Below are 17,624 nucleotides of genomic sequence, written 5' to 3'. Positions count from 1 at the left end.
GCTAACACACAAACACACACACAAGCTCTTGAAGCTCCGACCCTGTGCCGGGAGCAGCAGCTCATTTGCATTTAAAGGGACAGACACAAAAACGAGAACATTCAAAAAGTGAGAACTTTAACATGCGATATAAAAATATCTGTGGGGTATTTTGAGCTAAAACTTCACACACACACTCTGGGGACATCAGAAATACCATCATACCACCCCTTTAAGAAAGTGAAATCATTATTGAGGACTCCTTAAAAGCCCAGATAACTTTGAACGAACATTCTCTTAATGTTACTGAAGGAACATTTGTTCGGAACTTTGATAGAGCCTTGATTGAACGTTCCCTGTTACCAGTGACTCATCTGGGTCTGTTTTTATCCCTCCTCGGGAACACGGGAGGTACGTCAGGTCTCTGTCGGGCAGGTTTATGATGAGATGATGTGTGTGTGTCTGTCTCTCAGTGATTCACTGGGTCTCACCGGCGTCTCGTTTAGTAGACTCACACCGGCTCAATACTGACGCGGATAACACCTGACATGACTCAAGAGCTCCACACATCCCTATTGTATTATACATGTGTCCATATGAGAGATGGTATCATGGTGTGAATGTTCTCATAAAAAGATATCATACTCAGCCGGGTCGTGTTTCCCAGCTAACAAACATGTGTTTTAAAGTTTCCTCCTTAAAACTGCAGTGAACCAAAGACAGTCTCAAACACACGCTTTGAAATCGCTGGTGTTTCTGACATCACAAACTACCTTGTAACCAATCAGATCAACGTGGGATCGTCAACCAGTGGATCTCTGAGCTGAGTGAGTGAGTGGGGGCGGGGCTCATTTGCATATTCATAGAACCACGCATACTAAATGAGGCGAGGGTGTCGAGTTACATTCAAGATATTTTAAGGCATTTTTCGAGGAAAAACGCTTAAATATGTAATTTTGATGATCAAAGATGAGTTTTAAGGGATAAAATGATTGACTACAGGGGGACTTTAAAGCATATTTGCAAACATTACTGGAACGTTACATTTGAATGTTCTTTGAACGTTCCGAAACAAGTAGAAACATTTTAAAAAATGAAACATTTCAGAAAAAAAAAAACATTTCATGAGGTAATGTATTTGTGCTAATGTTTTGAGAACATTATTAAAGACCAGATAACTTTGAACAAACGCTCTAACGTTTCTGGAAGAACTTGCCAGAACATTCCCTGTTATCTGCGTTTCACCGGATAGATAACAAGAGAGATGAAATACAGATAAACAGAACAGATGCACAGTGCGAAAAGAGGTTTAGAGTCTTAAACGGGAGACAGAGGGAGAGAGATAAATGAAAATCAGCATTATAGAGATGTGTCTGTTCCTGCCCAGCCGAGCAGAACGTGTCCGGGTCACTTACGCAACACGCCGGAGAGAAACAGGCTTTATCCAGGACTTACTGCGAACGTGTCTCTTCAGGACCACAGGAACACACATGACATCTGTCAACGAGCAAATGCAGAGAGAGAGAGAGAGTCAGTCGAGGTCATGTGATATAGTGGATACAGACACTGCTGACTACATCTGTATTCACTACATAACTATTAGATAAGGTATTATATTAACCATTTAGTGAATAATAAAAATTATAAATAAATAAATAAATAATAATACAAAAATAATAATAAAAAGAGTTGCTGAATGCTAATAATTAATGTATTCATAAAATGTTTAAAATGTTTAATAAATAAATAATTGCAAAATAAAAACCAGCAAAATAAAACACTAAATTTTTTTTACAAATATTTTATCATGTAAAATGTAAACAATAAAAAACCAGCAAAATAAAACAGTTATGAAATATTTTATAATGCGTTAAAAAAAAAAATATAAAAAAAAATAAAGAACAGCAAAACACATTTAATTTTATCAGGTAAAATGAACAGTATAACAGGAACTTGTTTACACAGATCAACCATTAATAAGGAACAGCTGAACAGAATGATCAATAAACCAATAAATAATTAACCCATCAAAAGAAAACACTTTTTAAAAAGTAAAGATTTTAGCATGTAAAATAAAAACAAATAATTTAAAATAAAAACAATCAAAATAAAACACTTATTAAAAAAGCATTTTATCATGTAAAATGAAAATAAATAAATACATTTTAAATAAAACCCATAAAAAAACACTTTATAAAATGTAAATATTTTATAACGTAAAATTAAAATAAATAAATAAATTTAAAATAAAACCCATAAAAAAACACTTTATAAAAAGTAAATATTTTATAACGTAAAATTAAAATAAATAAATAATTTTAAAATAAAATCATGATCATGACCTTTATGCCATGAGACCAGCTAATGGCCACAGAACCAGATGCATGATGGGAGAAGGGTGTAGAATAGAGCAAGTTTCTTCCTGTTATTTAAAGCAACACAGAGGATGACATCACTTCCTTCCTCCTCACAATTAGCAGCTTAAGCTTCACTTCCGTCCAAAGTGAGGAACGCGTGCAGTCAGAGATTCTGCTAAAACAGTATCTTGAGGACGATCTTCCATAAAGTGGAAAAGCACAACTGATGATCACTGAATCTTAGTCTACACTAGAGAAAAACAGACCAGACTAGCTTCTTATGGCACTGTCTGTGGTCTCAGACGGCTACTGCTGGTGCATGATGGTTATTGACTGGTCAATAATGGTCTTTTTTGCAGTGAATTTATCAAGAGAACAAAGGGAAAGTTGATGAATGGTCCTCTGGAGAGTTCTCAGGGATTGACTCATGGTTTTCTGATATCCCTCTCTGATTGGGCGGAACTGGGACACCTGATACTCTTCATCGGCTCTATCTTCCAGCAACACTTACAGGAAAATCCCCCATATAGATCTGCTTAAACACAACAGAGCATTCTTCAGTCGTCTTCAATCCTCTGGCTACGACTGCGGGAATGCTGGGAAACAGAGACGACCCACGGCGTGTGTTTGTGAAGCTTGTATTTGGCCACGGAATAACTAAATAAAAGAGGAACCTTTCATCTTACTATTTATGTCTTGCAATTCATAATTATAAAAATTATAAAGTCAGAATTGTGAAATTAACTCACAATTATGAGTAAAAAAGTCAGAATTGCGAGATATAAAGTCAATTGTAAGGTAAAAAAAAGAACAATTATGAGTAAAAAAGTCAGAATTGCGAGATATAAAGTCAGAATTGTGAAATTAACTCACAATTATGAGTAAAAAAGTCAGAATAATGAGTAAAAAAGTCAGAATTGTGAGTAAAAAATCTGAATTGCGAGATATAAAGTCAATTGTGAGGTAAAAACTCACAATTATGAGTAAAAAAGTCATAATGGTGAGTAAAAAATTCAGAGTTGCGAGATATAAAGTCAGAATTGTGAAATTAACTCACAATTATGAGTAAAAAAGTCAGAATTGTGAGTAAAAAAGTCAGAATTGCGAGATATAAAGTAAATTGTGAGGTAAAAAAATTACAATTATGAGTAAAAAAGTCAGAATTACGAGATATAAAGTCAGAATTGTGAGTAAAAAAGTCAGAATTGCGAGATATAAAGTCAATTGTGAGGTAAAAACTCACAATTATGAATAAAAAAGTCAGAATTGTGAGTAAAAAAGTCAGAATTGTGAGTAAACAAGTCAGAATTGTGAGATATAAAGTCAGAATTGTGAGTAAAAAGTCAGAATTGCGAGATATAAAGTCAGAATTGTGAATTTAACTCACAGTTATGAGTAAAAAAGGCAGAATTGTGAGTAAACAAGTCAGAATTGCAAGATATAAAGTCAGAATTGTGAATTTAACTCACAATTAGGCTATGAGTAAAAAAGTCAGAATTGTGAGTAAAAAAGTCAGAATTTGCTAGATATAAAGTCAGAATTGTGAGTAAAAAAGTCAGAATTGCGAGATATAAAGTCAGAATTGTGAGTAAAAAAAGTCCGAATTTGCTAGATATAAAGTCAGAATTGTGAATTTAACTCACAATTATGAATAAAAAAGTCAGAATTGCGAGATATAAAGTCAGAATTGTGAAATTAACTCACAATTATGAGTAAAAAAGTCAGAATTGTGAGTAAAAAAGTCAGAATTGCGAGATATAAAGTAAATTGTGAGGTAAAAAAATTACAATTATGAGTAAAAAAGTCAGAATTGCGAGATATAAAGTCAGAATTGTGAAATTAACTCACAATTATGAGTAAAAAAGTCAGAATTATGAGTAAAAAAGTCAGAATTGTGAGTAAAAAAGTCAGAATTGCGAGATATAAAGTCAATTGTGAGGTAAAAACTCACAATTATGAATAAAAAAGTCAGAATTGTGAGTAAAAAAGTCAGAATTGTGAGTAAACAAGTCAGAATTGTGAGATATAAAGTCAGAATTGTGAGTAAAAAGTCAGAATTGCGAGATATAAAGTCAGAATTGTGAATTTAACTCACAGTTATGAGTAAAAAAGGCAGAATTGTGAGTAAACAAGTCAGAATTGCAAGATATAAAGTCAGAATTGTGAATTTAACTCACAATTAGGCTATGAGTAAAAAAGTCAGAATTGTGAGTAAAAAAGTCAGAATTTGCTAGATATAAAGTCAGAATTGTGAGTAAAAAAGTCAGAATTTGCTAGATATAAAGTCAGAATTGTGAGTAAAAAAGTCAGAATTTGCTAGATATAAAGTCAGAATTGTGAATTTAACTCACAATTATGAATAAAAAAGTCAGAATTGTGAGTACAAAGGTCAGAATTGTGAGATATAAAGTCAGAATTGTGAGTAAAAAAAGTCAGAATTTGCTAGATATAAAGTCAGAATTGTGAATTTAACTCACAATTATGAATAAAAAAGTCAGAATTGTGAGTACAAAGGTCAGAATTGTGAGATATAAAGTCAGAATTGTGAATTTAACACAATTATGAGTAAAAAAGTCAGAATTGTGAGTAAACAAGTCAGAATTGCGAGATATAAAGTCAGAATTGTGAATAAATAAGTCGCAAGATAAAAAAAATAAAAAATATTTTTTTTAAAAGAGAAAATTTATTTTTATGTGGTGGTGTAAACAAGCTTCCATCAGTGTGTTGTTTTGCTGGACTCGAGGCAAATGAAGACCCCTCTGCAACAATGCTTTTTTTAAAGCACAGAAACATTGACTGGAAACCAGCCGATTCACCAGCACACTTCCTCTGGAGGCGTTCAGCATTCATCTCACTCTCTTCAGGGTTTTACGAGCTATCACAGTTGTAAAACATGACTAAAAGGGTTGTTTGTTTAAAGCCGCTCAGACGTCTCAGGCTTTCACAGCACCTGCAGAACATAAATCATGAAACCTCGTCAGTGTGTGGTTTGGGTTCGGGACTCGCCGGTTTGGGACTGGGTTACACCTGAAGGTTCCTAAATGCATTTAAGTGGGATAAAGAAGACTAAAATCAGCCTTGATATGTAGCTGTCAAGATATAAAGTGTATACACAATATAACGTGTGCCAAATGAGTCTGGCCTGGGAACGGATAGAAGATAAGATCCATCAGACTTCCACTGCCAAACTGCAGGAATGCACCAGGTGTGGAGATTTTAGATGGTGATATGAAAGATATTTAGGTAGGGTTACACTATTTCTGAATGTAATAAAACATTGTGCCATTGTTGCATTCTGAAATGTATCAGAACTCATCAGACAGACTCCAAAAAAAGCATAGAGAATAGATAAACTCACATATTCACACTGCGTCCAGGTTCTAAAAAGTAACTGAGTTTCTAAAAAGGTTCTAAAAAGTAACTGATTTTCTAAAAAAACGTTCAAAAAATTAATCAAGTTTCTAAAAAGGTTCTAAAAACTAACTGCGTGTTTCTAAAAAGGTTCTAAGGGTGCTTTCACATCTGTAGTTCGGTTCATTTGGTCCGGACCAAGGGCGAAAAATTATACTTTGTAGCATTTTTAAGGCGTTTTGGTTCCTTTTCACACCACACTGATCGCTCTGGTCCGAATCAGTTTATGAGTTGATAAAACGAACCAAAATGCAGTCACGTGACAACATCCACATCACTCGGAATGCATTTCCATAACTGCACTTCGTTTGGTCAGAATTAACGTGCGGGAAAATTTCAACAGAACTCCCGGAAGTAAACAAAGAGGTGGAAAATCCGGCAGACAACACGCTGCTGTTTACTATGGAGAGACGACTGCGTGTGCTGATTGTATCCTTGGTCATATTTTTTCATATAGTTTGTCTACACCACTTTAGACAAACAATAATATTTGAGAATGAACCGAGGATGCAGCTCGAAAATAATGTTAATAATCATTTCAATCAGGCTCCGCACCTCCTCACAACTCCAAGTTTGTCCGCGAGCTGCAAACTGTCAACAAACATTTCTCCTCATCCTGTAATGCACAGCTCTGCTGACTACGACAAATGGCTTAGTCCTAAAATGCACAGTTGTTTGGCAGTTGGTTCTGTTCGAGGTCGGATCACGTTCTCACCACAAACGAACCGCTCCAGAGTTCGTTTCAAAGCTTACCGAGACCACCTCTTCCAGGAGGTCTTGGTACGCTTGTTTGGTCCGCTTTTGGTGCTCACCCGAGTGTGATTGCCGCATTCACACCTGCCCAAACGAACCGCACCAACGGGGAAAACGAACTCTAGTGCGATTCAACCGAACTAAATGAGGCAGGTGTGAAAGCACCCTAAAAAGTAACCGATTTTCTAAAAAGGTTCTGAAAAAATTAAGCAAGTTTCTGAAAAGGTTCTAAAAAGTAACTGAGTTTCTAAAAAGGTTCTAAAAAGTAACTCTGTGTTTCTAAAAAGGTTCTAAAAAGTAACCGATTTTCTAAAAAGGTTCTAAAAATTAAGCAAGTTTCTAAAAGGTTCTAAAAAGTAACTGAGTTTCTAAAAAGGTTCTAAAAAGTAACTCTGTGTTTCTAAAAAGGTTCTAAAAAGTAACTGATTTTCTAAAAAGGTTCTAAAAACTAACTGCATGTTTCTAAAAAGGTTATAAAAAGCAGTGGCGGTTCTACATTGAATTACACCCTGGGCGAGACCCCTTTCGACCCCTAACCCTAACCCTAACCCTAACCCTAACCCAATTCACCTTGGTGGTGGTGACCAAGTAATCGTTTTGTATTACCTATTTTTATTAGCCATTCAGACCATTCAGAAAAAACAAAAATGTGCAGGAAATATAGAGGCCCGTATTTATAATATTATGAATGAAATGTGCGTTATCTGGAAGAAAGTCGAGGTGTGACTGATAACTTCGATAACTATATGGATCCCCCCCCTTGTCCGTTCCATTTGGGAGAGACCCAGAGGTGAACTGTCATCCGCGCCCGCGCCTCCGCGCCCCCTCCCCTTTCCCCTTCTCAAACAAACAGTTTCTGTGCACAGCATCTTCTCAGCAAGCAGGGGGCGCAAATTTGGCAATTCCCCACACAGTGAAATGATAGATAATAGAAAACCGCTTCGCGGCGCAGATTTGTATTTTTTTTTTTCTGCTCGTGCCGGCGGTGCCGCTCCCCAAAAAATGCCGCCCCGGGCGATTGCCCGGTTCGCCCGTGCCTAAAACCGCTACTGATAAAAAGTAAATGATTTTCTAAAAACGTTCTAAAAATTAATCAAGTTTCCAAAAAGGTTCTAAAAACTAACAGATTTTCTAAAAAGGTTCTAAAAATTAATCAAGTTTCTAAAAAGGTTCTAAAAACAAACTGCGTGTTTCTAAAAAGGTTCTAAAAAGTAACCGATTTTCTAAAAAGGTTCTAAAAATTAACCAAGTTTCTAAAAAGGTTCTAAAAATCAACCAAATTTCTAAAAAGGTTCTAAAAAGTAACTGCGCATTTCTAAAAAGGTTCTAAAAAGTAACTGCGCATTTCTAAAAAGGTTCTAAAGAGTAACTGCGTGTTTCTAAAAAGGTTCTAAAAGTAGCTGTTTGTTTCTAAAGATGCTCTATTCACTCGCTCTACTGCTGGATGTCTGCACTTTACTGAATGAGTGTTGAATAGATAATCTCACATATTCACACTGCGTCCAGTGAGCTCAACACTGGTCTCTGGCACACTGAGCTAATGACCTTCAGTCTGACCGCGCTGGAAAAGGAAGAAAGCAGGAACAGAGCCGGAAATTGGACATGCAACATTGAAAGGAAAGAATGGGAGCGAGAAGGGAAGAATGTGTTTGGACCTCCTGTCTTTGTTGCCCAAAGCTGAAGTTTTCAAAGGAACTCGGTCACATTTAGACCCAGAACCCTCCTCTGAGCCCGACAGTAACGCCTCTGATCCAACCATCCATTCAGCAGGAATTCCTAAATGAAAATGCTCCGGTTGGGGCCTTTAGTTCATGAAAGCATTCAGACACACAGACGGCACTGTGTCTTTTTTCCCTGCTGCTTCCTGTAACGACACACAAACAGACCAAATCAGAACGAATCATGATGAAATGTAAAAAAAAGAAGTAATGAGTGTTTCTAAAAAGGTTCTAAAAAGTAACTGAGTTTCTAAAAAGGTTAAAATAAGTAATGAGTGTTTCTAAAAAGGTTCTAAAAAGAAACTGTGTAATAGTTTTTATTGAACGTCCATCACTAAAACTAACAGTGCCACCCTGAACACCACAGAACACCATACAGAACAGCCTAGCAACCACATGGAAATGCTGACAATATTACTTAAGTTTTAAATGCAAAAATTATCTATTAATACCTGCTTTTTTAATATTAAAAAGCATTTTCAGATGCATCCTCGTCATGTGCATGGAAACCCTGAGTAATAGTGTGCACATGTGTGTGTGTTTGTTTAGAAATGCTCACTGGCATGTCTACTGCTCCTCCCCCCCGGTTATTACTCTCTCTCCTGACAGTGACCTCTAGGCTAAAGGTCAGGGTGCCGATGACCTTGGTGTGTTCAGATGTGGGTCATCTGTGACCTCCTTCAGATCCGCACTGACCTCTGACCTCAGAGCGCAGTGTGTTCACTGCACTTTAACAGATGATCCGCGGTCAGATCACATGACGCTGTTACCAGTGTTGAGGAATGTGACTCTTAAAAGCAACACATTACACTGTTTCTAAAAAGGTTTTAAAAAGCAACAGCGTGTCTCTAAAAAGGTTCTAAAAAGTAACAGAGTGTTTCTAAAAAGGTTCTAAAAAGCAACAGAGTGTTTCTAAAAAGGTTCTAAAAAGTAACAATGTTTCTAAAAAGGTTCTAAAAAGTAACTGCGGGTTTATAAAAAAGTTCTAAAAAGCAACAGAGTGTTTCTAAAAAGGTTCTTAAAAGCAACAGAGTGTTTCTAAAAAGGTTCTAAAAAGTAACAATGTTTCTAAAAAGGTCCTAAAAAGTAACAGTGTTTCTAAAAAGGTTCTAAAAAGCAACATAGTGTTTCTAAAAAGGTTCTAAAAAGTAACAATGTTTCTAAAAAGGTTCTAAAAAGTAACAGAGTGTTTCTAAAAAGGTTCTAAAAAGTAACAGAGTGTTTCTAAAAAGGTTCTAAAAAGCAACAGAGTGTTTCTAAAAAGGTTCTAAAAAGTAACAGAGTGTTTCTAAAAAGGTTCTAAAAAGTAACAATGTTTCTAAAAAGGTTCTAAAAAGTAACAGAGAGTTTCTAAAAAGGTTCTAAAAAGCAACAGAGTGTTTCTAAAAAGGTTCTAAAAAGCAACAGTGTTTCTAAAAAGGTTCTAAAAAGCAACAGAGTGTTTCTAAAAAGTTCTAAAACGTAACAGAGTTTCTAAAAAGGTTCTAAAAAGTAACAGAGTGTTTCTAAAAAGGTTCTAAAAAGTAACAGAGAGTTTCTAAAAAGGTTCTAAAAAGCAACAGTGTTTCTAAAAAGGTTCTAAAAAGCAAAAGAGTGTTTCTTAAAAGTTCTAAAAAGCAACAGAGTGTTTCTAAAAAGGTTCTAAAAAGCAACAGTGTTTCTAAAAAGGTTCTAAAAAGCAACAGAGTGTTTCTAAAACGGTTCTAAAAAGTAACAGAGTGTTTCTAAAAAGGTTCTAAAAAGTAACAATGTTTCTAAAAAGGTTCTAAAAAGTAACAGAGAGTTTCTAAAAAGGTTCTAAAAAGTAACAGAGAGTTTCTAAAAAGGTTCTAAAAAGCAACAGTGTTTCTAAAAAGGTTCTAAAAAGCAAAAGAGTGTTTCTAAAAAGTTCTAAAAAGCAACAGAGAGTTTCTAAAAAGGTTCTATAAAGTAATGAGTGTTTCTAAAAAAATTATAAAAATGAACCACGTGTTTCCTTTCTAAAAACTAATAACAAAATAGTTTTTTATGGAAAGTAATGTTACATTATTTTGCATGTGTATGTAGAATGCATAAATAGAGGTGACAGTGTGAATTGAAAATACTGAAATGAAATGACTGGGTACTGTGAAACAAAACAACACAATAATATTTCTATTAGATTCTCTTCACTACTTGCAGTTGCACGCAACAATAAACATATATGTGAACACATTCATGAACACAGGACTCTTAAAGACTTCAGTGCTATTTAGTATACAGTATCTCGCCCTATACGAGTGTTTACTCACACAGCAAACCTCATCTAGCTGATCTCTGAAAATACTCAAGTCCTCATCATGTCAGGGTCATTTGGCCTGAACCTCAACAGAAAACACTCACACACCAGTAAACACTGACTGACACACACTATTCACACACACACACACACACACACACACACACACACACACACACACACACACACACACACACACACACACACACACACACACACACACACACACACACACACACACACACACACACACACACACACACACTGCTATGTAGGGCAGGTTAAAGTGTCACGGTTTTGTGTTGTCTATCAGGGCATGACGGCCGGTCGATCTTAATTAAATTCCTGAATAATTCAATTATAGTGTATTTACTTTGCCAAATATGGTTTAGTCTCTGGAAAGACTCATAAATTGGTTGGTTTAACATGTATTTATCATTCTTAAGTCCATTCTTGCTGTGGGAACTTCAACACTATTTGTTTTGAAAGCTTCATTATTTTTTTAACATTTTAATTCAGAACAGAGAATTATTCAATGCTCTTGAATTTTAAAAAGCGTGTGATTGGCTGTTTTGGACATAGGTCACGTGATCCATGTAGAAATAAACCTGCGATCAGTCACTGCACATCTCATCTTCTCTCTAATTTACTCAGTTAATTATGATTCAGCAGTTCAGTATCATATAAAACATTATGAATTCAGTGCAGATTGTCATGAATGGAGGAGAGTGGATCACTGATCCAGATTTCTGTTCTAAAGATCTGAAGGAAATGACGGTCGGTTTTCACAAACATAGACAAAGAAAATAACCTTACAACCCTTATAATACAGACAGTTATCCTACTACACTTCTGAACTGAAAAAACTTGAGCTATCATTGAATCATACAAAGAATCACAATGATTCAATAGTCACATTATTTAAAGTCTGCATGAAACAGAAGTTGCGCTAGTCTTTTTTCCCTATTGTGACGTAAATTCGAGAGAAATAAACAATTGTAGGGGCGGGGCTTGATTTTGTCTGCGGGGAATTGATTGGAATTGGATGGTTGTGATTTGCTATTGGTGGATAACATGTGAGTGACAGGTTGCCCCGCCCTCGCGCCAGTAAACAAACTCTTAAAGACTGCCAACTATCCTCATTACTTGGAATTCTTCTTGTTTTTCTGGTTAATTACCAAGTTTTTCTGATGTGACTCACTGTCAGAAATCAGAAATCTTCCTCATATTTCACAGTTTCCTGTCACGACAGTTTACATATGATACACATCCATAATTTCTCAAAAGTCTGAGGCATTTAACACTTTGTCTACTACTAGGCCTATTATAAACCTTTTTCAAAAGTATCACAAAACTTAATCAGACATAGAATGCTTTAGTAGTTTACATTTCACGTACACCTACCGTTCACTCCTTGCTTTTAGGAGAATCCCGCTCTTTTTCTGTCTCCATGGCGATGCGCTTGGCAATGGCGCCACCTTGTGGAATATCGCGAGAACTGCCACTCGAACTCCTTCTGCTATGCCTTGTTTGTACAGCAGGTGTCGCTGTTGAGAAACACTGAAAATGCAGCATCTCTGGCATCATCATTAGTTTACAGATGATGAAAAGAGTAGCTACTACAAGAAGCCTTTCCAAAACGACCCAAAATAGATCATAATACCGTGATACTTTATTTCATACCATCATCCCAGCTAATATATAGTCATATGTGTTCTGAGACGTTATGGGAACAGTGGTTTTAATTTTTTTTTAGTTTACAGTGTGAAACAACAAAATGAGAACACAACAAAAAGTATTAAGGATAACGAAAATATAAAGAATAGTAAAAGAAAACACTTCACCAACACCACAATACAAAAACAGTAATATAAACGAGAATGGAAAAGAAAGAAAGAAAGACGGCATTGCTTAAATTAAAAGACATTTAAACATTAGTTAAGGTAACAAGTTTGTAAGTTGTTTGTGCAAATTGTATATGTTCTGGGTGCTTTTGGGTGAAGAGAAGATGAAATTGTAATGGTACTGTTTTATCTCGTGTAAGAATACCAAACTTGCAAACTTGAAAATTTACATTTATGAATATAAAATCTACATAGGAAAATAATTAGATTTATTATAATTCAGGCATTTGAATCCGCTTTTTAAAAAATCTGAAAATAACAGTTTGGGGATTCATTGAGAAATTTTGCACGATATTGCTTGAGAGAAACCAACTAACATCTTTCCAAAGTTGCAGAGTATAACTGCACGACCAAAACAAACGAAGAGGAGTGTCAGTGTCAAACAGTGGCTTTAAATGGGAGATCAATGGCTGTGGTCTGTTACGCAACGGCGTGTACGCGCGCGCGCGCTCGCGTGAGTTTCTCAGCATCCGCGACTGTAATGGCGGCAGATCCGGTTACAACTGAGATCAGCTGAGATCAAAGAGTACAGAAGAATATAAGTTATTTACAAAGATCATCTGGACCTGATCATCCTCGGACTGACCGCTGGGAACTACAGATCCAGTGCACGAGCACGAAGCTGAAGGCGGATTAAAGCGCGTGCACGAGGAGGATCTGGAAGTCATGGATGTGTTCGCGATTCTCAATCTAAATGAACTCGCTCTCGGGCTGTCAAATCTGCCCATGTTCCCATTCTTTGACATGGCGCATTATATCATATCAGTGATGAGTCTGAGAGAGCAGCCAGGTAAGAGCAATCACACCTGTAATGCCTCAAATCCACCACGCACTTCTGCTGTTACAAGTTTATTTCGCTGCATTTCTGAGCATGTCACAAGTTTTCATGAAATTAAAAGTTGCTTTGCTATCTAATTGCATTGTATTTAATCAACATAGTTGTGATAATGTTCCAAGATCGGGTGTTTATTGTGTTTTTATGAACGTTTAGCTCCAGGTTCCCTCGGCAGGTGACGCAAACGCGCACGCGCACACGTGTACAAGCGCGTGCACGACACTGTTTATCAGTCCAGGTTGCATTGGTACAGAATGAGGGTTCAGTTCTCACATGTTCCTGATTTGAGGACTTTATGCATGATGTAGAGCAGCTCAGTGTGTCTAAAGCTCCTGCATAATAGATGATTATGAGTTAAAAGCAGAAGCTACATGTTCAAACGGGAAGAAGAGAAATGCACTTAATCATTAACTCACTGTCAATATCATCTAGTATCTCTCTCTGTGTGCTTTTCTCCAAGAAAAATGCAAATTGCAAGGGTTAGAGAGATTAAACATGCAAAACCAGTTTGGTCTGTCGTTTTGCATTAACCGAACCATATAAACATGGCCTTTGCTCTTCTGCACTGTCAGAGCTGGGTTTGTCTTCACATCCCAGTTAATAAGATCCTAACCACGTTTACACTAATTAAAAGGTCTCAAAGTCCCCCTGTAGTCAATAATTCTATCACCACAATTACACATTTAAACGTTGTTTCCTTAAAAATAATTCCTCATGCCTTAAAATATCTTGAATGTAACTCGACACCCTTGCCTCATTTAGTATTTGCGGTTCTATGAATATGCAAATGAGCCCCGCCTCCACTTCCTCAGCTCAGAGATCCACTGGTTGACGATCACACGTTGATCTGATTGGTTACAAGGTAGTTTGTGACGTCAGAAACACCAGCGATTTCAAAGCGTGTGTTTGAGACTGTCTTTGGTTCACTGCAGTTTTAAGGAGGAAATACTCAGCAATGCTGTCGACTTATGAACTTACACATGGTTTGTCTTAAAGCAGATTAAACACACCACATAGACACATAAACTACATTAAACGCTGGATTTCTCCACAGTGAAACATTACATTGTATCATTCTGCAAACATCACTGCAACGTTACATTTGAATGTTCTCTGAACGTTCCGAAACAAGTAGAAACATTCGTTAGAGGAATGTCCAACTGCCACGTTCAGTGTAATGATGTTTTGTTCTGAATGATCTGAGATCAGGGTTCGCACTCGGGGATGAAAGTGCTTCAATTTGACTTTCTGAAATGTAGGTCCTGGAAAACCCTTGAAAACTGACATATTTATGAAGAAGTTCTTGAAAAGCGCTTAAAATATTGAAAGACAATTTATGGGAGATTTATTGATAAAACAATATTTTCACACAGAATTAAAGCTGCAGCTCGTCTGATATAGAGGCATTCCTCATGGCTATGAGTGCGATATTGCTCATATAAATATCCAAGTATACGATACATCTTTTATTCTTCAGCTCAATCATATATTCATGAGGGAAAGATCAGTTTGAATAAGGAAAGCGATATCTTTGTCATCTTTGCCTTTCAGTGGTTAAAGTGACCGGAGTCACTGCATCTGCTGCTCTTTATTTGTATAATTTTGTTTTATTAGCTTATTTTTATTTATCTATTTACCTTTTTTGGAATTTAAAAGATAAAGGAGGATATTGTTTGATAAATTAGATTTTTTTTTGTCCTTAAAAAAAAAAAAAAAGGATTTTGATTTGCCAGTGTCTGTACGAGCCCTGTGAGAGCGTTCTTAAACACTCTGAGTGAACGCTGTGTTAGTGTGTGTGTGTAGAAGAGTTATCCTCTATTGTGTCGAGCAGCTGCTCTGGATCACCGGCTATTTCTGAGTCTCGGCGTCTCGTTTCACCTGCTCTCTCTCTATTGTCCCTGAAATATGTGGAGGAGTGAGACTCCACACGTCCTCATGTTCACCTCCAGACACTCACTCACTCACTCACACACACACACACACACACACACACACACACACACACACACACACACACACACACTCACTCACTCACTCACTCACTCACTCACTCACTCACTCACTCACTCACTCACTCACTCACACTCTCTCACACACACACACACACACACACACACACTTACAACGAACATTTTCTACTCTTCCTCACTGAGAAGCACTACTGCTCAAACCTCATTGTTACAACGCGGACTGTTGAGCAGACGCGTCTCAAGCCTATTAGTGATCCAACGCTGCATACTCTTAAAGGTTACGTCCGTGGATCACGGCTGAACGCGTCTTCTCCACACTCATTTACAAACAAACTTATAATATAAATTAGTATTAATATTGATAGCATCACTGGTAGCTTCGTTGCTAACTCACTGTCCATCTGTTAAAATGGCGAATATATCAGATGTAAGTAGTCTACCGCTTGGTGCAGGTGAGGACACATTTGAGCTTCACGCACTGCAGTCTGAGCTGGAAGCTGTTGAGAAACAGATCCACAACCTTTTATTGAGACAGGCCGAGCTGAGAGACCGGTGTTTGGCTCTTGAAACATCACGCGCCGACGCACACAAATCAGTGTTTAACGTTACTAACCCGCTGACTCCGACCGCGTCTACTCCGTGCGTTCCTCAGCATCGGTCGCAATCAGCCATGGTCTCGTTCACTCCGGCTCCAACACGCCACCACGAAGCCTGGGTGGTTCCGCAGCGGAAGACGCGAGTCAGGTTTAGACCAAGACTTTCTCCGACCCTCCCGGTTTTCGAGTTATCGACACAAAACCGCTTCTCCCCTCTACGCGAAACAGAACGCGATGCTGTGATCATCGGCGATTCCATCGTTCGGCACGTACACGCTACGTTAGGTACAAGTAAGGTGCAAAGTCACTGCTTCCCTGGTGCTCGTGTTTCTGAAATCGCTGCTCGCGTTCCCGAGATCATGAACGGTGACGAGCGCATCGGAACTGTGGTCCTGCACGCGGGAGTGAACGACATCAGGCTGCGCCAGACGGAGATTCTGAAGAAAGACTTCAGGAATCTAATCGATACGGTACGCAGCACATCGCCTGAAACAACGATCATTGTGTCAGGACCGCTTCCCACGTACCGACTAGGGCATGAAAAATTCAGCAGATTATTTGCGCTAAATGAATGGTTAATGTCATGGTGCAATGAGCAGAAACTGCTCTTTGTAAATAATTGGAATCTGTTTTGGGAGCGTCCTAGGCTTTTCCGTGCTGATGGCTTACACCCAAGCAGATTCGGAGCGGATCTTCTGTCAGATAACATCTCCAAAATGTTAAATACCCTTTGACTAGTAACCAAAAGTCCAAATCATAGTCTCTGCTGCACCAATTCAACTGATATAAATACTAGTGTAGAACATTGCATAGAAACCGTGTCTATTCCTCGTTTAGTGAGATCAAATAATAAATCTAATGCAGGATCTAGGAAAAATCTAATTGTTATTAAAACAGAAAATGTTGCTATTAGTAAACAAAAACTATTTCTAAAGCTAGGTCTTCTAAACATTAGATCACTCACACCTAAGGCAGTTATTGTAAATGAAATAGTCACAGATAATAGCTTCGATGTACTTTGCCTTACTGAAACCTGGCTTAAACCAAATGATTATTTCGGTATTAATGAGTCTACTCCTCCTGGATACTGTTATAAGCATGAGCCCCGTCTGATTGGCCGTGGCGGAGGTGTTGCAACCATTTATAAAGATATTCTAAATGTTACTCAGAAAACGGGTTATAAGTTTATTTCATTTGAAGTACTTGTACTAAATGTTACGCTCTTAGATGTTAGAAAAACATCCCTATTATCTCTAGCCTTGGCTACCGTATATAGACCGCCAGGGCCTTACGCTGATTTCCTAAAAGAGTTTGCAGATTTTCTCTCAGACCTATTAGTCAATGTCGATAAAGCATTAATTGTTGGAGATTTTAACATACACGTAGATAATCCAAATGATGCGTTAGGAGCTGCGTTTACAGATTTATTAAATTCATTTGGGGTCAAGCAAAACGTCACCGGACCAACTCATCGTCTTAATCATACACTCGATTTAATTATATCACACGGAACCGATCCAACCGATATAGATATCATTCCACAAAGTGATGAAGTCACTGATCACTACATGGTAACTTGCATATTACGTACTGCTGTAATATGTCATGCGGCGTCGCGTTATCAACCAGGCAGAACAATCCTCCCATCCACCATAGATAATTTCTCAAATTGCTTATCTAATCTGTCTCAGCTGCTGCCTGAACCCAAACAAACAGATGAACTAGAAGAACTAACTAGCACTATGAGCACCATTCTCTCTAGAACATTGGATGTGGTTGCACCTATTAAATTAAAAAAGGTCAGAGAGAAAAATAAAGCACCATGGTATAACAATACTACGCAT

At 37.3% G+C, this 17,624-nt stretch overlaps 1 protein-coding gene across 1 annotated transcript in view; it reads left to right on the top strand.

Annotated features, from left to right (window-relative positions):
* The first annotated feature begins 12,824 nt into the window (after positions 1-12,824).
* Positions 12,825-17,624, top strand: part of tmem38b (transmembrane protein 38B) — a 31,015-nt gene continuing 26,215 nt past the window's right edge. Inside the window, exon 1 of the mRNA XM_082140137.1 lies at positions 12,825-13,169. Coding sequence (XP_081996263.1) covers positions 13,046-13,169 — 124 coding nt within the window. The 5' untranslated portion in view covers positions 12,825-13,045. The remainder of the gene's footprint in view (positions 13,170-17,624) is intronic.

The sequence above is a fragment of the Leuciscus leuciscus genome (genome assembly GCF_965113295.1).
Source record: "Leuciscus leuciscus genome assembly, chromosome: 16".
Classification (NCBI taxonomy): Eukaryota; Metazoa; Chordata; class Actinopteri; order Cypriniformes; family Leuciscidae; genus Leuciscus; species Leuciscus leuciscus.
Note: the sequence above shows the minus strand (reverse complement) of the source record. Positions and strands in the feature narration are given on the sequence as shown.